The sequence below is a fragment of the Rhinoraja longicauda genome, chromosome 8, assembly GCF_053455715.1.
Source record: "Rhinoraja longicauda isolate Sanriku21f chromosome 8, sRhiLon1.1, whole genome shotgun sequence".
NCBI lineage: Eukaryota > Metazoa > Chordata > Chondrichthyes > Rajiformes > Arhynchobatidae > Rhinoraja > Rhinoraja longicauda.
This window is the reverse complement of record NC_135960.1, coordinates 42,571,310-42,592,619: the sequence shown is the minus strand read 5'-3', so window position 1 is coordinate 42,592,619 and position 21,310 is coordinate 42,571,310. Positions and strand designations below refer to the sequence as shown.

The 21,310-nt window shown below is 42.3% G+C and overlaps 3 protein-coding genes across 4 annotated transcripts in view; 1 reads left to right on the top strand and 2 right to left on the bottom strand.

Moving 5' to 3' along the window:
• mcm3ap (minichromosome maintenance complex component 3 associated protein) overlaps nucleotides 1–2,332 on the bottom strand; it is a 59,661-nt gene extending 57,329 nt beyond the window's left edge. The window contains exon 1 of the mRNA XM_078403744.1: nucleotides 890–2,332. Within this exon, the coding sequence (XP_078259870.1) occupies nucleotides 890–2,054 (1,165 nt within the window). The 5' untranslated portion in view covers nucleotides 2,055–2,332. The remainder of the gene's footprint in view (nucleotides 1–889) is intronic.
• ybey (ybeY metalloendoribonuclease) lies at nucleotides 1,894–9,452 on the top strand. Of its 2 annotated transcripts, XM_078403745.1 has the most exons (5): nucleotides 1,894–2,431; nucleotides 4,328–4,459; nucleotides 4,822–4,890; nucleotides 6,675–6,773; nucleotides 8,250–9,452. In XM_078403745.1, the coding sequence occupies exons 1-4, from the start codon at nucleotides 2,222–2,224 to the stop codon at nucleotides 6,759–6,761; spliced, it is 498 nt and encodes a 165-aa protein (XP_078259871.1). In that variant the 5' UTR covers nucleotides 1,894–2,221; the 3' UTR covers nucleotides 6,762–6,773; nucleotides 8,250–9,452. The 2 variants fall into 2 exon arrangements, with proteins under 2 accessions (XP_078259871.1, XP_078259872.1); XM_078403746.1 differs by lacking the exon at nucleotides 6,675–6,773 and having other exon boundaries at nucleotides 1,902–2,431.
• c8h21orf58 (chromosome 8 C21orf58 homolog) overlaps nucleotides 8,473–21,310 on the bottom strand; it is a 49,421-nt gene continuing 36,583 nt past the window's right edge. Inside the window, exons 6-9 of the mRNA XM_078403748.1 lie at nucleotides 18,212–18,351; nucleotides 13,745–13,986; nucleotides 11,048–11,116; nucleotides 8,473–9,880 (exon numbers count right to left, since the gene is read on the bottom strand). Of these exons, the coding sequence (XP_078259874.1) occupies nucleotides 11,071–11,116; nucleotides 13,745–13,986; nucleotides 18,212–18,351 (428 nt within the window). The 3' untranslated portion in view covers nucleotides 8,473–9,880; nucleotides 11,048–11,070. The remainder of the gene's footprint in view (nucleotides 9,881–11,047; nucleotides 11,117–13,744; nucleotides 13,987–18,211; nucleotides 18,352–21,310) is intronic.

The following is a 21,310-nucleotide window of genomic DNA, read 5'->3' as shown; positions in this document are numbered from 1 at the left end:
GTACATGGATAGGACAGGTTTGGAGGGATATGTGCCAATTGCTGGCAGGTGGGACTGGTGTAGCTGGGACATGTTGGCCGGTGTGGGCAAGTTGGGCCAAAGGGCCTGTTTCTACACTCCATAACAAATAACAATATCATATAAAGTTGTGTAGTGAAACACCACCTTGTTAAAATAACATTTGCAAATCAATCCAAATTATTCTGTTATTGTGGAAGACTAGTCACAAAATCACATAGACCTAGAAAGGCCTAAGAAATGAAAACCAAAGAATGGTAAATGCTGGGTATCAAACGTACAAACAGAAGACACCGGAGGGAGAGTTCAAGCTGCAACTAAGGGAAGAGAAGCCATTAATGTTTTAGGTTGGACAACTGAGAAAGAGAAATCCCAGTTGATCATGTCCTGGATAATTTTAACTCACAAAGGACAATACAGATAGATACACGACAGAAGGCTTTAACTTCCAAAACTGCACAGTGTTTTATTTAATCAATAAGCCAAAATATCAATAAGGTAAAAATGAGATTTAAATAAATTCATTTAATTTCAAGTTTAGGCAAATTAAAAGAGTAAACAGGCAGGGTCAACAAAATAAAGTGTAAATAGAGAGTTGTTCCTAATAATTGGTTCAAAAAGCAGGGGTCCAAAATAAAGTGATAAAAAATTGAGCTGATGATGGAATGAGAAAGATGCTTCAACTTGAATAGAGAACACTATCTGTCCGAGGGCTTCAACTGCAGAATCCAAGTTGTGGTGTCAAAATATTATGAACAAATTGGTGCAGCATTGAAGGCACAGGGATCATTCAATCACACTAAAATGGTGCACAAATGAACAGGATAACTCCACACCTCGCATAAGGGACTTTGTATACAATTCTACTCACCATCTCGTAATTTCTTTTTTGTTTCTTTTCTCATACGAGTGGGCCACTCCGCAGGAATGTTCGTTTCGGACAACAGCTTTAATCTTTCAATTGTTTCATCTTGTGAGGTTGCACTGTCTCTTTTCAGCTCCCTCCTACCTTTCAACACATCGCGAAGAGTGCGATTAAAGACGCCCATTGAAGGTGCAATTTTCACTGGCCGTTTCCCCATGGATGGCCTACTTATCGTCCACGGTGTTTGTTCGTTGACAGGACCGGGTTCAAATTGGTGTGGTGACTTGTCTCGCTTGTCTTTTCTTTTTACCCCTTTCTTCGTAGTTAACTGTTCTACCTCCACTTCATGCTTTGTAACAGACCCAATCTTTCCTGGAATGCCACCGACTCCCGTGGCACTGCGTTTCCCGTCATATGGGAAAGGGCCGGCATCACTCACTCCCAAAACCGGTTTCTGACCCGTTTTTCCTTCGCCACCCAACTTTTTATTTGACGCCGACACGTCCACGGAGCCAGCTTCACTTGGTTGCGAGAAGGTGAATGGGGCTGAAGATTTGTCGTTACTGGGAACCGGCGGGACAAAATGAAAGCGTTCGGCAGAACTGCCTATGGCTGTCGGCTGAGAGAAGCTGAAAGCATCTGGTAAACTGGTTGTCGCTTTTGGCCGAGGTAAACCGAAGAAGCCGGAGGAAGAGCTGCTTGATGAGAGGCTGAAAGGTGATCCAGTTGGGCCAGGCATGCTTTGTGGTGCACTGAAAACGCCCGCTTCTCCTCCGCTGCTCCGAGACTGGGGGAATTGAAACGCCGGGAGTCTACTCGATGCTTTGGTCAGGTCCATACCAGCTCCGCGGGCCCGCGGTATGTGCGGACTTGCGAGCGAGCTGAAGATGGGCTCGGGATGCCCGAAATTACCCACCGCGGAGGTACCGAAATGGACAGGCCCAGGAAACCTTCCGAGAGGCTTAAAGCTGAAAGTCTGGCTCGGCCCGGGAGCGTGGCCCGGGACATAACTGGGCGGCGGGGCCAAGATCGCTGCTCCGGGATGTCTGAACGCCACAGGCGGCGGCGGCGCCGCCTCGCTCGTTTGTCCAAAGGCAGCGGCCTCTCTGGCCGCAAAGCGGGGGTCCCCGGTCGGAAAGAGCGAGGGTAGTCGCCTGCACCCAGGCTCCATCACGGCTCAGATGGGCCTCGTTACTCTGAAGCAGACTTCAGGCTGGGCCATTAAACGGCCGCGACCCGTCGCCTTCAACATTGTTCCCGTCCGCTCAGCAGCAACAGGAAATCCGGCGCATTCGTTTCCGCTTCCGTAGACCAGGGTTGCCATTGACGACGGGCCCCATGGCGCTGATGATCAGGAACCTGCAGCGTGCGGTGCCGCTTCGCAGGGCTCGGCTGCGACGGGACTGCCAGGTCCTGCGTCAGATCCTAGGCCTCGGCCATTTTGACTTGGGACTGATCTGTGTGGACAACCAGCGAATGCGAATCCTAAACGGACGCTACCGAGAGCAGGAGGCGGCCACCGACGTGCTGTCCTTCCCCTTCCATCAGGTGAGGGGATTGGGGAACCGGATCTAAGGCCAGAGACCTCGCGTCTCCCTTCACTCCCACCTGGCATATGAGATCCTTCTACTCATGCAGATTCATGAGATTATTACATTTTCAATTGGGTGTCATCTATTATTAATAATAGCAGAAAATACCGTAAGTACTCAAGCGGGACATACAACGAAGAGAAAGATGTAATGTTTCGGGTCGAAGATTCTTTATCAAAACCAGAACCTGATGAGCAATTTTGTTATGATTTCAGATTTCCAGCGTTTACAAAGTTCCGGTGTTCACATCTTGTTACCTATATGAAGCACAAAGACTTTAACCAGTTGATGATTAATATGTTGTAAAATTAGATTGATCTGTGACTTGAAGAATAGTGTAGATTATAATGTTCCCAAGCACCTGCTGTCTGTCTCTTTCCAGTTGCTGGGATTAGAAGATACTGTTTGATGGCACTTTGGAGATGGAGTGAGTGCACTTGCTCACTGCTGGAGTGGAGCGAATCCACAAGACTATTGGTAAGTTGTGCAACTTGTAATGCACAAACAGGTCACACCAACTTCAGTAGTCAAAGTGCAATGTAAGATAATACTTGTAAGCCAAGCTCCAAGTCATTGCCGACTCGTTCACCCAAGCATACAGAAGGATAGGCCTTGTAATTGACATCCTCAAAACAAAGGTCCTCCACCAACCTGCCTGCATTGCGTAACAATTATCTCCATCAATGAAGGATCCTGGCAAGACCCTAGAAAATGTGTACCACTTCTGCAATCTCAGTAGCCACGTCTAGCACTGTCTTTTGCCAACTAAAAGAAAAAGGTGGTTGAAAATCAGAATCTCAAATCTGATAATAAAAACCATGGTCTATTGGGTAGCAATATTCCCTGCTTTTCTAGGTGATTCTGAGGTCTTCTCTACCTGGAACTTGCCCCAAGCCGCTGGAAAGATGCCATCATCGCTGTCTATGAAATTACCCCAAATTTGTTAACAGGATAAACAATGTTAGCATCTCCAGCCTTGAAACCTTAGTTACACAAAGTTGTGTAAGAAGGAACTGCAGATGCTAGTTTAAACCAAAGATAGACACAACAAGCTGGAGTAACTCAACGGGCAGACAGCATCTCTGGAGAGAAGGAATGGGTGACGTTTCGGGTCGAGACCCTTCTTAAGTTTTCCAAAACTTTACACAAAGTTGGCTCGATTACACAGGCCATGATGTTCACATGGCCAACATCAGACGCCCAAAAAAGAAAGAGATTACCTGGTGGACAGAGAAAAAGATTCAAGGATGTGATCAAATCCTTATTGGAAAAATACAATTTCCCCACTTGACTCCTGGCAATCCATGACTCATGACCTCATAAAGTCATAACATTATATTCTCTGTTTCTCTTAGTACAAACTGTTGTACCTGCGTGTAGAAAGAAACTGCAGATGCTGGTATATACCAAAGAAAGTGTTGGAGTAACTCAGCAGGTCAGGCAGCATCTCTGGAGAAAAAAAGAGATGCTGTCTGACTCGCTGAGTTACTTCAGCATTTTGTGTCTGTTGTACTCGTGTATGTTTTGATTGGACTCGTTTAAAGGTATTGGAAAATTGGGAGTTGAATTGATCTCTACGATGTATCTTGCCTCACCTCTGCTTGGGAAGTTGTCACATTTATGAGGCTAATTAGCTGACCATTTTTTTCAGAACTCATATTCTTGACTAAGAATTCAAGAACCATTGAAAATTAAGGGAAGTTGGAGAGGCTCAATGGGGATGACACTTGTGTGGTACATACATTACGTCATTTATTGGCCTGAATCTGAATGTTGTTCAGGGTATTAAGGATATAATTAAAGATAATTGATCATATAAATAGTGTGATAATTCATTCAACCTTTCTTTCAGGATCTCAGACCAGGAGATATTCCCAAACTCTTACATCAGGATGAATATAATCTCGGAGACATCTTCTTAGGCGTAGAATACATCCACAAACAAAGCCAAGTATATGGGCAAGATTTCTACAATGTACTAACAGTACGTATTCATAAAGACTTTGTACTGTCCTAAATCTAGAGATATTCTACAAGAAGATTTATAGGTCTCCAGACCAGAAATCAAAATGAATTATGGGAGAAAGGGATATGCATTGTGAAACCGGATAGGAGGAAATAGTTCATGGTGAATGTACAAGAGAGCAACAACAAATCACTCGGCTCGGAGACGTGGTTCAAAGTTTACACTTCAGGTTAATTTCATCCCTTATATTTTCATGCTGCATTGGAGTTTCTCAGATCTTCATCTTTCAAACTAAACTTCCCATTTCAGACAAGGACTAACCACAGTATTTTATGGTAAATTGCTTTTAGGTAAATAATATGTTTTTCACTTTTATGTAGGTGACTACATTACATGGAATTTGCCACCTGCTAGGCTACAAGCACAACACAGAAACTGAGTGGAAGCAGGTACAGTGCACTTTTCCTTTGCTCATTATGTTCCTATATATCATCACTCTGATCATACACTACACTTTAAAGAAACATTGTTTAAGGCATTATCCTGCTGACAAACTCAGTGTGATATCCAATCTGAATCAATTTTATAGACTCAAAGATTGAGATGATTCTCTAGTCTCTGAGATAATGTATTTGTGTGGACAATCTGTTAAATTCCACTCCTATCTGATCTCCATCTTGTTTTCATGAAAATCTAATTAAAAGAAAGAAAATGCTATTGATCCAAGAACATAAAGGATATGGTTCTGCAGTTTAGGAGGGGTAAAAGAAGGAGACTCAGAAAGGCACTGCCATGGATAGACAACTTGGAATAATACAGCATCTCTTACAACCCGAGGATGTCTCAAACCACTTTGCCTCCACATCCAATCAGTGAAGATATCTTGAAAGGCAGTTCATGTAAGAAATATAGCAACCAACCTAAGACTGCGTCCCACAAATAGCCATGATAAAAATAACCTAGTAGTCCTTTTAAGAATATAGATGGTTCTACTATCATGCATGTATCTATAATGTAAAGTAGATGTAATGTGATTGATGGATAAGCAAATACAATTTGTTTTATGTGGGCTAAATTGTTTATAACGATATTTCGATCAGAACTAGAGAGCCACCTAAATATTAATTTGGAAATTGGCGCATTTGGGGGGGAAAAGCAGTCTTGGGGGACTACAGTTAAGGGGAAAAAACTTTCCACGTATTCTCCCAGCAGCAATCAGACACCATGGTCTCTTAAGAACTTAGTCTATCAATTTCACCGCAGGTAGCCACAGCAATTGACAAGCAATAGTTTATAATGACACGTGTGCAATCATATTCTATTAAATAATATAACAGACAGCCAAGTAGCCCATAGCGACCTTTACCCATTGACAGAATTGCAATTGTTATTGTAACACAATTTTAACATCATACTAAATAATGAAATCGGGAGTGCAAACTGGGAGCAGGAGATAGCTCTTGCAAATAATATTTAATGTAAATCCAAAGAGATTTTAAGTACATTCATGGAATCAGGATGGCTAGAGAGAGAATAGGGACCCTCAGAAACCAAAGTGATCATCACTGTATGCTTACTCGTCACCGTCCATGATTCAGCTATCCACAGTGGTGTAGTTGGTGAATTTATACATTGGAGCTTTGTGTAGCCACAAAGTTATTATCTTATGTAGGAAAAAAACTGCAGATGCTGGTTTAAATCGAAGGTAGACACAAAATGCTGGAGTAACTCAGTGGGTCAGGCAGCATCTCAGTCTGAAGAAGGATCTCGACCCGAAACGTCATCCATTCCTTCTCTCCCGAGATGCTGCCTGACCCGCTGAGTTACTCCAAGTTATTATCTTAGTTTGGTTTAGTTTAGTTTAGAGATACAGCGCGGAAACAGGCCCTTTCGGCCCACCGGGTCCGTGCTGACCAGCAATCCCCGCACATTAACACTATCCTATACCCATTAGGGACAATTTTTACATTTACCAAGCCAATTATTAACTTATTAAATGATTATAAGGTCAATGACATTCTGCACTGAATTGGGAGAATGGATTTTCCATTATATAATTGGAGCGTGCCTTGAGCCACACCAGCTTCTGATTCAGACAATATAGTGACCAACCAAATCAACTCTTGAGTAAATTCTACAAATTCTTCCAATGTCTTCTGTTAAAAATCTGTGTGTGTGTGTTCATTGAGGTGGTATTAAATTCTGATTCGTTTCAATATTGTCTCTTCCTCAGATGTTCCAGAGGGAATCCAACACCCTTCAAATGTTTAATATACTTACTGGGGCCAGTCTTAAGCCACTAACTCAGAATATCTTCTAAACACATACTTGGGTAAATCGTGGAATCACATAAGTTTTACTTTTTTTTAAATTCTGGAACATAGAACAGCACAGCATAGGAACAGCCCCTTTGGCCCACAATGTCTGTGCTGAACATGGTGCTAATTTAAACTAATCCCTTCAGCCTGCACATGTTTCACATTCCTTCATTCCCTGTGCATTTCTGTCCCTATCTAAAAGCCTCTAATGTTGTTGTTCGTCCTTCGGGTTCGAAGATGACCATGACTTCACTGGGGCTGAAGTCATGACTTGCGCTTGACTTGGATTTAAGTGAGGGGGAGTTGCGCAGATCGTCAGCCTCACTCTCTCGTCCCGGCCTATCGGGTTCCAGCAGCAAGACATAGTCGAGACGGCTGGGGACAGGTCAGGATGCAGTGGATGGTCAGAAGTGTCCTACATGTCTCACACTGCCCTGTTTGCACTCCACGACGCTTTGCTGGGATCGTCTTTCTGCCCGTTGAACCTTCTGGTGGTTTCCTCCGTGCAATCCGCCGAACCCAGACTTCACATGCTAGGTAGACAACCCTAAAGCCACTGGAACCAACGACTTGCGGACTGTACATGTGGCATGCACACAAGACAGTGGAGACATCGTGGGGGCGGGGTCGTCCAACTCCCGTACAAGTCCCATTTAAGACTTGTCCACTGCCCTTAAAAGCCTCTAATACCACTATTGTATCTGCTGCGTCTACCACTACCCCTGGCAGTGCACTCCAGGTATTGGGTTATGGGTTATATACTAATAAAAGCATCATACTAATTTAGGATACTAAACTATACTAATTTAGGATTATTTTTCTTTTGCCCGAGATTCATTTTCAAGGTAAGAAATGTCATATTAAAGATTAACGTGGATTGATTGGAGAGTAAAGCCAACTTTCTTGCGACGCTACAATTATGTCTTTTATGCTCTGTTTTGTTCTGTTTTCCATTCCCCGCACCAATATCCTTTCCTCAGTAAATGACATTGGTCATTTAGTGCCGATGTCCATTAGCGGTTCCATGAATGTTTTTCTAGTTAAATCCTACTTTCAACAAACAGCTTCTCAAAAATATTGTTGGGAGATTGCAAACAAGACATTTTAAATGTATAATTTCAGATTGAGCCATTTATATTAACAGACTGAATGTGGTCACACTACCTCAACAAATTAGCCTCCACCTCAATAAATACAGTTACTTTCATTGCTGATTACTGAAATGTGGACATTGCTGGCCGGTGCACGTCTATTGTTTGACCCTACCTGCCTGCTCTTCTGGTAATCGGGCCTCTTGACCCGCTGCATTTCCGTGGTTTGAAACAACTGGGTGATGTGCTGGGGTACTTCATTAGGCTGGGGTCATATTTCCTACACCAGGTAATGATATAAGTTTCTTTTCCTACAAGACAACTGTGAACAAAGACGTTTTTAATAACAACCCAACAGCTCTTGGTCATTTTTACTCAAAACAAACTCTTTATTTCCAGAATTGAAAAAACTGAAGTCAAATTCTCAAATTGCCATGATGGGATTGAACTCTTTTTTGGTTTATTTGTCCAAGGATAGATTCAATAAGCCAACAACAACATCTACTACTTTCATCGCAATCAGCTTTCCAGGAGTACCCTAGAAATAGTTATAAAAAATGAATCCAAAAATATAAAGTACCTTTCAGAGGTAAAGAGATTTTATTTTCTGTTTACATTGGCACCTTTTAAACACTATAAAATAATAATTTGAAAACAATTTATACAGTTCTCTAACTTGCTGTACATAGATAACGACCAATTAATAGACATTTAATGTGTTCAGCAATGACTTCTTGTGTGTGTAAATTGTTTTGTTAAATTATGAATGCTGTTAAAGCTATTGTACTGATTCAGTTACATTGACGGGTACAGAGATTTACTGGACTAGGGAATTTTAGCTATTAGAGAAGGCTGTATAGCCTGTGGAAAGAAGGAACTGCAGATTTAACTGCTGGCTTACAAAAAAGGATACAAAGTGCTGCAGTAACTCAGGGGGTCAGGCAGCATCCCTGGAGAACATGTATCGGCGACGTTTCGGTCGGGTTCCTTCTTCAGACTGATCTTTACAGTATAACCGGTGTTCTTTTTGGAATAGAGAAAACTGAGGAAAGGTTTGATGGGTGTGTGTGAGGGCCCAGTTAGCACGGTTACTTCTTGCAACTAAGAAGTCATTAGAAGGCAAGTTAATTATTTTTGTTCCTACAAGTTTGATATTCGGTATTTACTTCACTGTAAGCATGTGCCATATTTTTATGATCAATAAATTTAAGCTAAAAAATAAGTATTGGTTAAAATAATTTGGCGTTCTCATCCCTTCCCCAAATAAAACCAGTCATGAATTGATTCTTATATTTTTGGTTTCCTTCTTGCTGTTGAGTCACTGATTATGAAGGGCTTTTATAGTTAAATGAAGCCTATAGACGGAATCAAATGGAGCTCATTGAGTGAGTGAATGAATGCTTCATGATAGTTGAGCAAATGGATGGAAAATTTCATAGGCTGGAAAATGTGTACCTTGTTTATTTAACAGCGTAAAGGTTATGTGTGAGATATTGAGTTCTTCAGTAAGATAAGCAATGCAGATTGTCCCCACGTTCCGGCCACGTGTAACAGAAATCAAATGTAATGCAATGAACAAATAACTGCCAGAAAATATGAGATACAGAATAAAATTTACTCTTGTGGTATATGTGAAAGGAGGTAAATAAATACACTTTTTTTCACTTCTTTGATGCATGCAACAATGACATGGCTTTGCATTATGGAAAACTGCAATAGGATCATTTTTCTAGGAATGCAACCCACTCTCCCTCCAGCCCCCATAAGGAGGGGTCGCCTATATGTGTTGAGTTTCTGTTTATTCAATGGGATAAACAGGCTACTTATGTTTTTGAATCTATCAAATATATTTAACATTTTGTCTTTGTACTTTATACATTTGTACCATTGACTAGCCACCAAAGAATGATATAAATTTCTATTAAAATTGTTCTGAACCTCCACACTCCAACTTTTGGATAGTGATCAGAATCCATTCTCCCAAGATTTAAATTGCCGACAGGGTGATATTAATCCGTTGCATACTGGAGCTGAAAACAAAAACTGCCATGTTTGTTTAATGCAATTAAATTTTAAAAGAAATATCAAAATGAACAATAAATCAGGGATGGGGCTGTACTTAACTTTAGCTTTATAGTGGTCATGGAAAAGGATGTTGTTCTCAATTAGGATCTTAAACAGGGGGAAGATTAATTTTGAAAGAATGGACCTGGCAGAAGTAGACTGGAGAGAGCTGCTAGAGGCAAAAACAACATCTGATGAATGGGAGATATAAAAGTGAGATTGTAAGAATTCAGAGTCAGTATGCCCCTGCAAGGATAAGAGGCAAAGATGGTAAATTTAGGGAACCTTGGTTAACAAAGAATATTAAAGGTTTAATCAGGGAAAAGAAGAAAATGAATGTCAGGTATCAGAAATTGGTATCAAAGAGTCACAAGAGGTTCATAGGAGTGTAGGAGGAAACTTAAAAAATAAATTAGGAGAATAAAAAGGTGCCATGAAATAACCTTCGCAAGAAAGATTATGGAGAATTCTAAGTGTAGGGAGGAACTGCAGATGCTGGTTTACACTGAAGATAGACATAAAATGCTGGAGTAACTGCGGGACAAGCAGCATCTCTGGATGGAAGGAATGGTTGATGTTTCAGGTCGAGACCCATCTTCAGACTGGTTAAAAGAGCGGGAAGGGGAAGACCCAGTGGAACCACCACTGAGGTTCCATGTGGGGGAAGCAAGTCAGATCCCATAGTGTAGGAACATGCAGCATAGAGGCTCACAGAAGAGTCAGATCCCATAGTGTAGGAACATGCAGCATAGAGGCTGTGGGCCTGGTGCTGAGCCTGGAAGTCAGGTGACAGCTCCAGCCCACTGGCGGGCAGGGGTCAGCAGAGTTGCTGGAGGCCCGTGGGTGCCCAAAGCTGAAGAAGGGTCTTGATCCGAAATGTCACCCATTCCTTCTATCAAGAGATGCTGCCTGGCCCGCTGAGTTACTCCAACATTGTGTCAATCTTTATGGATAATTCTAAGATCCATTACGCATATATTAGAAACAAGTGGGATTATGTGGCTCTGGTCCTGGTGGACAAATTTTTGTCGAAGCTACAAGAAGCAGCAGGATACCTTCCTCCAAGTATGTTACAAAGATAGGAAGCGATGGTGCAATAAGCAAGTAATGATATGCAGTGGATGTAGTTTTACCTTAAGGTTTCATTAGTCTGCACTTACAACCCAGGAGGCATCCGGGAGGAAGTCCCATCTGCTAATTCCCTTAAAATGAAAAAAAAACTTGTTTATAGGATATCTGAGAAAGCATCTGTAAATTACTGACGGAATAATCGCTGATGCTTTGTGGGTAAGTACAGAAACCATTAAGCAAGAAGCTGGTTTATTGAAACAATCATTGGCGTTTTTTTAAAAATGAGTAAATGGCAGATATAATGTGACTTGGATTATGTCTTGAAGCATTTGTGCCCAAGTCCCACCTAAAAGGAAATTGCACTGGACATGATTTCCCAAACACAAGTCACTTCTCTGTTGTGTTTTACACACAATGATGTCATTATCATGCTTGGCACATATCAGAGTAACATCATCAAAAGGTTGCCATTCAACAATAACACTGTGGAATGTAGTGAATCAGGTGTAATTTAAATTGGGCCCTAGGTTTTATCATATTTTCAGATCAAAAATCACCCCCAGTGATCTTTATTTGCTAGCTGGCTGCCAGAGGCTCTTGTACAGATGAAGGCTTCCATGCACTGATAACAGCAGCTCACTGACCTAAGCTCCCCAAGCCAAAGGGGACTCAAGACCACTCCTGGCTGCAGGGAACAATTAGCCTTTGGGGGCTCCATTTGCTGTTTTCATTCTCTCACCATTCCCCCATGTTCCCTCTCTCGCCGTATTTGATGACCACAGCCTCAAACAGTTGTTTGTGACACATAGGTCTTAGGATAATTGTGGCGATGAATTCCTAAACCAAGAATGTCCCAATTTTGTTTGTTTTTTTAGCTGACTTTTGATTTGTTACTAGCACCGTGCCTAGTTAGTGCAACAGTTTATTGGCTGCTGTGCCTCTTCCTCAGCCAATGAAATGTCTGCTTCTTTAAACGCCCTGCTTATTCAATCAAAACATCCTGCTGACTTGGTTTGATTGCATTAAGCCTATTTCTTCCTTGATTATAAACTCCAGTATCTTACCAACAGCAACTGTTGTTAACTAGTTGACACCTGAAACTCAGTGAGTTTTGAAAAACTTTGCCCAATGGTTCTACTATTTCTGCAGCCACTTCCTTTAAAACCCGAGGGTGCAGACCACCAGGTCGCTGGCTTTCCTTTCTTCCCATTAGATTTTACTAATCTCCCATGATAACTAGAAACCATTGGATGAACCGTGAGGTCCATTCTCAGGTTTAGTTTAGTTTAGAGATGCAGCATGAAAACAGGCTCTTTGCCCCATCAAGCCCACAACGACCATTGATCACCCATTCACACTAGCTCTATGTTATCCTACTTTTCCATCCACTCCCCACGCACCCGTGGCAATTTACAAGGCCAATTAACCTGCAAACCTGCCCATCATTGGGATGTGGTAGGAAACCGGAGCACCCAGAGGAAACCACATGGTCACATGGAGAACGTGCAAACTCCACACAGACAGCATCTGAGGTTAGGATTGAACCCGGGTCTCAGGCGCTGTGAGGCCGCAGCTCTACCAGCTGCGCCACTGTGAAGTCCAAGCCTGCAGCGTTCAAGTGAAACATCCCAAGCGGTACAAGAAAACTATTTACATCCTTCGCAAAGCCATCAAGGATACCTAGAGGGAATTCTGGAGTAAGCTAGGCTCCCAGGATAAGCACATGGACACCTGTCGAATGTGGAAAGGTTTACACACTATAATGGGCTACAAAATGAAGTTGGGCAGTATCACTGGAAACAACCTGTTCCTTCTCGAGGAGTTCAATTAATTCTACGCTCTGAGCAGATCAGTGGAATTAAGTCATCCACCTTATCAGCTTCTGATGCACCTGTACCACAATCACTGTCGCAGAATTCAGATCGGCCTTCCTGAGAGTGAACTCACAGAAAGCAACTGGCCCGGATGGAGTCCCGACTGCGACCACAGGACCTGTGTAGAGCAACTGCCAGGAGTATTCACAGGTATAGAACATAGAACAGAACAGCACAAGACAGGTCTTTCAACCAGCAATGTCTGTGCTGAATAGGATGGCAACACCAACTCTGCCTGCACATATCTCACAGCCACTCTACAGTAACATGGAAGGTACTCTTGAATGAGTGATGTCAGGACAGATGACAGTGATATTGTTCAGTTTTGTTCCAGATAATAACTAATTTTATTTTGTGTTAACCATCATTGCTGCTGTCAGCTAGGGATCAATTAGCATTGTTCACATGACAACACCAATGCAAAGCACACTAACAGAATAGGTACATTCACATTGTATTTGGGATGTCAGTTGAAGCTGTGGAGAATAATCTATTCAATGACATGCTGACATCAATTTACTGAAAATAGGGAAGATTCTGCATTCCAAACCACTCCAATCGACAAGAAACAAACCTGGCAATGACACTCATCCAATTACCTTGCATGTCATTTTATCACATGTTACTCCCAAGGATGTATCCATGGACAGAACAGAATTAAAGTTTAAGGTCAATGAACTATAAAAAGCTAGAAAACTGTTTCTGTCTCTATAAAAGCTGCTGAGTATTTCTAACATTTAATTTCTTGTCCTGTCAGTCTTCTTTAAAGTTGCAGTACAATCCCAGGAATTTTGTCTTGTAGACGATAAGCAACACAAATAATATAGGAAAGGATGTCTGAGTTTCATTAAGAATCATGGATGTTTTGTCCCAAATTTCACTTACGTTTGTAAGGCAGGAAGTGTCATTGTGGGACCCATCATACGTTGCACTGAAGGCTGCAAGTTGTTGTAATGTGCCATAGGGTTGGAAGGTAGCATAGATGCCCACAATGGGTGTCCTATTGGTGGGAGAGGATGTGAATGTGCTGTGGGCTGTCCTTGGGAAGAGTAGTGATGATGATGGTGCACTGAAGATGGACGAGGCTTCTCTGTTTTTACTACAAGTGGCGTAGCTGACTGAACATCCTGCGGTTTAGAAAAAAAATCCAACAGTCTGAGAGGACACAGAACACTAAAAAGAAATAAAAGTTACATCCATTTGAAATTAACTATTTTGTAAATGTAACCAAATATATTTAAACTATTAAAAGTAACAGTGAGATTAAAGTGTCCAAATTCCTAAAATTAGTTTTGTTTACTTAGGTTAGACATAACATAGACTTTCAGTTGACACTGACTAACATTACACCCACAGGCGTTTAAACTTAAGTCTTAAAGTAGACTTTAGAGATACAGGACAGAATACCCGTACATCTTTGGAATGTGGGAGGAAACCAGAGCACATAGGATAAGCTCAGTGACTGAGCCTTCACTGACCTGGCTCCACACGTCCCAGCCAGCCAACCTTTGGCATTTGTTTGGAATGGTTGTTCTAGCTTTTAAGTTAATAAGATTCTACAATTTAATAAGATTCCAAAGCATTTATTAGCTTACAGTGGAATTAAGCACTCATTACCAACAATATGGGTATTGCCATATTGTTTACTGTTATAACTTATAGAAGTTACTTAATAGACTTGAGACATGTCTGGTATAAGGCCAAACAATTCAGTGTCATGCTCCCCAAGCTTATATGTCAAACTTTATTGAATCCACATCTTTTTAAACTTATTTTTATGCAGGCTGGCTAAGAATCTGGACCATTCATAACATTATCCCATCCAATCAGCTGATCTTTATCAAAAACAACTCACTATGCTGTTACATTGATTGCATTGCCAATCAGATCATTCATCTAGAATGACCTGATTGGCACTTAGGCAATTGGCACAGCAGTAGTCGCTGCCTCACATCGCCAGAGACCCGGGTTCGATCCCGATTATGGTTGCTGTCTGTATGGAGTTTATACGTTCTCCCTGTGACGACATAGGTTAACCCAGATGCTCCAGTTTGCTCCCATATTCCAAAGGTGTGCAGGTTTGTAGGTTAATTGTCTTCTGTAAATTCTCCCTAGTGTGTAGGATAGAACTGATGTACAGGTGATTGCTGGTCAGTGTGGATTCAGTGGGCCAAAAGGCCTGTTTCCACACTGCTTCTCTAAAGCAAAAAAAAACTAAATCTGGAATTAATTACAAGGACCAGGTAAGTCATCTCTTTGTGCTGATTTGCCCTTGGAAGTAATTTGTCCCTTGCATATTTTAGTTTAGTTAAGATATACAGCTCGGAAACCTCACTGAGTCCGCACCGACCAGCGATCCCCGCAAAAGTTAACACTATCCTACACACACTAGGTATAATTTACACTTGTACCAAGCCAATTAACCTACAAACCTGTACGTCTTTGGAGTGTGGGAGGAAACCGAAGATCTCGGAGAAAATCCACATGATCATGGGGAGAACGTACAAACTCCATCCAGACAGCTTCCAAAGGCAGGAATTAACCCATGACTTTCCTGACTATTTAACAGAATGATTCCTGGGTTCAAGAGGCTAAACTACAAGGAAAGGTTTTACAAACATGAAAAGACACAAAATGCTGGAGTCAGCGGGTCAAGCAGTATCTCTGAAGAACAGAGATAGATAACGTTTCAAGTCAGGGCTCTTCTTCAGACTGATGGTGGAGGGGCGGGGAAGATAGCTGGAAGAGAGGAGGGGCAGGACAAAGTCTGGCAGTGATAGGTGGATACAGGTGAGGGGGGGGGTTGTTGATAGGCAGATTGTTGGGCAAAGGCCAGAGATGATAAGACAGAAGGTGTAAGCAAATAGGATTGAGTTGCAAATTGTGAAGCTAGAGAAAAGAATATAGGTGGAAACACAAATAGGAATTTAATATGTTAAACTTTAATTTGGTTGAAGTTTTCAAATTACAACTCCATCATTAAGAGGGCCTGACAGGATGAATGGACAGAAACAGCTGGATGAGAAGTCTAGACCCTTGGCTTCGTGAGTTAGGAAACATTGCTACAATAGACGGAAGCCAAAAGTAGAACAATCATTTAAAATTGCAACAGATATTTCTAATGGCATAATTATCAGAGATATTTCATTGGTATTTCTTTACTATTGTGTAGGGAAGATGAGGAAAAGGCAGACACATGGAGTCAAATGGTGGATCAGCTGCAATCACACTGACTGGCAGAACAGACATCGGGGGGAAACTAATTTTCCTGTTTGATTTCTTGATTATTAATGAGTTATCATACGGCATAAATTATATCATTGCCAGTTGCATTTTCAAAATAGCCCAAATAAAAATAAGTTTTCTCCTTGGTCATTTGATTCTCATTAACATTGAGATGAATGATCTTTCACTATTGTCTGAGACTGGAGTGTTTACCAACTTCAAAATGCACTGTAGTAACTTGCCTAGGCTACTCATTCAACACCCTCCTGGTCTGCAACATCTGCACTAAGAAGACCAAGACAGCAAATGAATGGGGACATGGTTGCCTGCAAGTTCCTTCATTCCTTTAACCCTGTACAATGACACTGTACAATGAACTTCACCAGAAGGGCTACAAGGGTTCAAGAAGGTTGTCTACTACCACCTTCTCACGAGGAATTGAGAATGAGCAATAATTGTTCATCTTTTCAGCAACACCACCATTCTTTAAAATTAATTAATGAAATGTTCTTTATGTTCATGACAAAAGTATTCACATTAAGGTACAATCTCATCTAACAAGTGGACCTGCAAGATATGAATATATAATTGAATAATTTGAAGGCATGTTGTCTTCAGTATGGATTCACAAAATTGCACTTATCAAGATATCACACAATTAAAGTTTTCCATGGTCTATACTTCCCCATAGAATTTGTTCAGTGGAAAATAGGTGGGTGGAAGTTGTCAGGAAAAATTCAGAGATATCATGCTCACTTATTTCCACTCTCCGATGGCCGCCCGAGACCGAGGTGAGTACCTCCCTCTCCCTTTTCTTCTCGGCCCCGGGGGACACTCCCCAGCCGGCAACGGGTCCACGGATTGTCAGTTGGGGGAGGGTTGCCGGGCCTGCAGGAGAGGCTTGCACCCAACGGGGGTTGCCGCGCCCGCAGGAGAGGTTTGCACCCAACGGGGGTTGCCGCACCCGCAGGAGAGGTTTGCATGGAGGGTTGCCAGGCCCACAGGAGAGTTTTGGACCAGTTGGGGGAGGGTTGCCAGGCCCGCAGGAGAGGTTTGCACCCAACGGGGGTTGCCGCGCCCCCAGGAGAGATTTGGACCCAACGGGCCATCAGAATGGCCGTTCCTGAGGCCAGACCTGAGGCCAGACCTGCCTTATATAAAGGACTAGATGGGCCCATCTAGTCCTTTATATAAGGCAGGTCTGGCCTCAGGAATCTCGGATTATTGCTAATCATTTTCAATTGAGTTCCAAAGCCAAATTGCCCCATGAAAGACAGCTGGTCTGTCCAAGAAAGGCAGACCCATTTACTGGCATAGATGAACGGCCATTCTGATGGCAAAGGTACAGAAGTTTCTATTGAAACCATGTAATGCGGAAAATTCACAGCTTTAGGGAACTCAAGGACATGGACAGTCGGCACCAAGGAGAGCAGCACAATGGTGTAGCTCTTAGAGCTGCTGCCTCACAACTCCAGCAACTATGGTTCAATCCAAATCTCTGGTGCTGTCCACGCATTCTCCCTGTGACCGTGAGTTTCTTCTGGGTACTTTGGTTTCTTCCCACATTTCACAGGTTGATAATTTCACTGGTTACTGTAAATCGTCCACAATGTGCAGGTGAATAGTGGATGTTGGGAGTTGAGGGGCATGGATGAAGTGAATGTTCACAGTCTTTTTCCCCAAAGCAGAGATTTCTAAACTTAAAGGACATAGGCTTCGGGTGAATGAGGAGAGATTTAAGAGAGATCTGAAGGCAACCTTTCACTCATAGGGTAGTTCATATCTGGAATGAACTGCCATGGAAAGATATAGTAGTAGATACAATTATAATGCTCAGAAGACATTTGAACAGACGCATGCTGATGAAAGATTTAGAGGGACATGCCAAATGCAGGTAAATTCGACCAGCCCAAAATGTCAACTTGTTTGTCAGGGATGAGATGGACTGAAGACCCTGTTTCCATACTGAATAACTCTGTGACTCCATGTGGAGAATAAAATGGAATTAGTGTAATGGGTAGTTGATGGTCTACATGGACATAGTAGACTAAAGAGCTTGTTTCTGTGCTATGACATCCTGCGAATCTATGCATAAGAGGAAATTAGGTACAAGCTAAATGTTCTTACCTGTACATGAGAAACCATAGGACTGGCAGAAGAAGCTCCATGCTGGGAAAATGCCATTGGAGGCACTGCTTTCAACATCATATTGTGCATAATTATCTGATGCATTTGGGCATTTTGCATTAACATCATTTCAACCATATCTGTGAACAAATCAAAATGAATGAGAATGAATGAATGAATAAGTTTATTGGCCAAGTATGCATATACAAGGAATGTGCCTTGGTGCTCCACTCACAAATGACAACACTAACATACAGTTAACAATTAAGAATAAAGCATAACCACATCAAAACAATAAGGATACAACATTATTGATTATGTTGATTAAACAAAAATATTATATTGCAAGAGAGGCTAAGAACTTTTCACATCATGTAACCAAATACTGCAGACATATTCCAGAAACGTTTTCATCACTAACCTTTTCTGCCGCACAAGGATTGGCGAGGTTCTGCTATCTGAGTTTATTTGGAAAAAGTGCAGCGATGACGTGGATATGGAAGCAGAAATCGTAGTGTATCGTGTTTTACAGACTATCCACAGGTGAAATTGTCTCAAACTCTGAAATTGGACCACTGCCCTTTTGTGAAGATTTTTGACAGATTAAATGAAGAGAAATTGTGGCCAGCAGTTAAAAGATCATGATCCAATCTAAGTTAATTGGCAAAAGAAGAGCTTCTCAACCAGCTATGTTTCTAGCCAAACCATTTACTTACAAGACTGCCACCTACTGGCAATGTGGAAAATGTCTAGGAACAAATCCAATCGACTAATTATTATCCAATTAGTCGACTCTCAAGCATCAACAAGATGACAGTGAGTGACAGTACTGTCAAGTGGCACTGATTCACCATTAACCTCCTCACTAGTTTGGACAGATTTGGAGGGATATGGACCTAACATAGGCAGGTGAGACTAGTGTAGCTGGGACATGCTGGCTGGTGTGGGCAAGTTGGACCTGTATCCACACTGTATCACTTTATGACTAGTACTCCGTTTGGTTTTAACCAGAGTCACCCATCTTTAGACCATCACAGCCTTGGTCCAAACAAGGAGCAACATTTTCAGAGGGGAGGGGAGTGGCCGGGAAACCCACAGGAATATTGTGAACAGTTTTGGGCCACATATCTGAGGAAGGATGTGCTGGCTTTGTAGAGGTGCCAGAGGACGTTTACAAGAATGAGCCCAGGGATGGCTGAATTAACTTATGAGGAGTGTTTGAAGGCTCTGGGCATGTACCTAGTGGAGTTAGAAGGACGAGATGGGGGATCACATTGAAATCTACTGGATACTGAAAGGCCTACATAGAATGGATGGGGAATGGAGGTTTGCAGTAATCGGAGAGCCTAGAACCAGAGGGCACAGTCTTAGAATAAAAGAACCTACCTTTAGAATGGAAATGAGGAGGAATTTATTTTGCTAGAGGATGGTGAATCTGTGGAACTCATTGCCACAGGCAACTGTGGAGGCCGACATTGGGTATTTTTAAACCAAAGATTGATAGATTCTTGATTATGAAGGGCCTTGGGGTTATGAGAAGGCAGGAGAATGGAGTTGAGTGGAAAAATTAGATCACCCATGAATGAATGGCAAAGAAAACTTGATGGGCTGAATGGCTTAATGCTGCTCCTATGTCTTATGGTCTTATGGGAGTTGAATCAGGACAGGACCATCAAAGTGAACAACTGGACGTGCTAGGACTTTATTCCTTGGATTGCAGGAGACTGAGAGATTATATTATAGAAGCGTATAAAATCATAGATACGATGAATGCACAGTCTTTTCCCCAAGGTAGGGAAATCAAGAACAAGATGGCATAGGTTTAAGGTGAGAGGGGAAAGGTTTAATAGAAACGAGAAATGAGAATGATCAGCCATGATCACATTGAATGGTGATGCTGGCTCGAAGGGCCGAATGGCCTACTCCTGCACCTATTGTCTAAACCTGAGGGGCATATTATTCCACACAGAGGGCGGTGAGTATGTGGAACAAGCTGCCAGAGGAAGTAGTTAAGGCAGGGACAATAAAATTTAAGATATATTTGGAACAGCACAGAGATAGGAAAGGTTTAAGGCTTGAAGTTTTGAAAGCATACACCACCAGACTTAGAAATATTTTCTTTCACTGTCATCGGGCTTCTGAACGATCCTTCCATAAGTTTGAAGAAGGGTCTTGACCCGAAACGTCACCCATTCCTTCTCTCCAGAGATGCTGCCTGTCCCGCTGAGTTACTCCAGCTTTGTGTGTCTGTCTTCCATAAGTTTAGTTTAGTTTGGAGATACAGCATGGAAACATCCTTTCGGCCCACTGAATCCACGCCAACCATCGATCACCCACTCACACTAGTTCTATGTAATCTCAGTTTCTCATCCACTCACTACACACTAGGGGCCATTGACAGAGGCCATTTCACCTACAGATCCACATGTCTTTGGGATGTGGGTGGAAACCAGAGCACCCAGAGGAAACACATGCCATCACAGAGAGAACGGGCAAACCCCACACAGACAGCCCCAGAGGTCAGGATCGAACCCGTCTCTGGTGCTGTGAGGCTGCAGGTCTACTAGCTGCATCAATGTGCTACTCTGGTTTGCTCGAGTACTGTCAACATCTCAACGTCCCTGGGGCATGACAATGCTGAAAACTATATTTTGAACTCTAGATCTTTTCCCATGCCCTACCCGTTTGGTCTGATTGTATAGTAGAGTCATGGAGTCATATAGCATGAAAACAGGTCTTTCAGCCAAACCTGCCTACGTCAACCAACAATCCTATCCTATCCTATCCTAAGCCTAACCTAATAAACATCCTATCTTAGTAGCTGTCTAAATGGTTCCTACACATTGTGATAGCATCTGCCTCAACTACCTCCTCTGGCAGCTTGTTATGTACACCTACCACCCTTAGTGTAAAAAAGTTGCTCCTTAGGTTTCTATTAAATCTTTCCTCCCTCATCTTAAACATGTGTCCTCTGGTTCTTGATTCCCCCTACTCTGGGTAAAAGACAAAAGACTCTATAAGATCACCCCTCATCCTCCTATGCTCCAAGGAATAAAGTCCTAGCCTGCTCAACCACTCCCTGTAGCCCAGGCCTTCAAG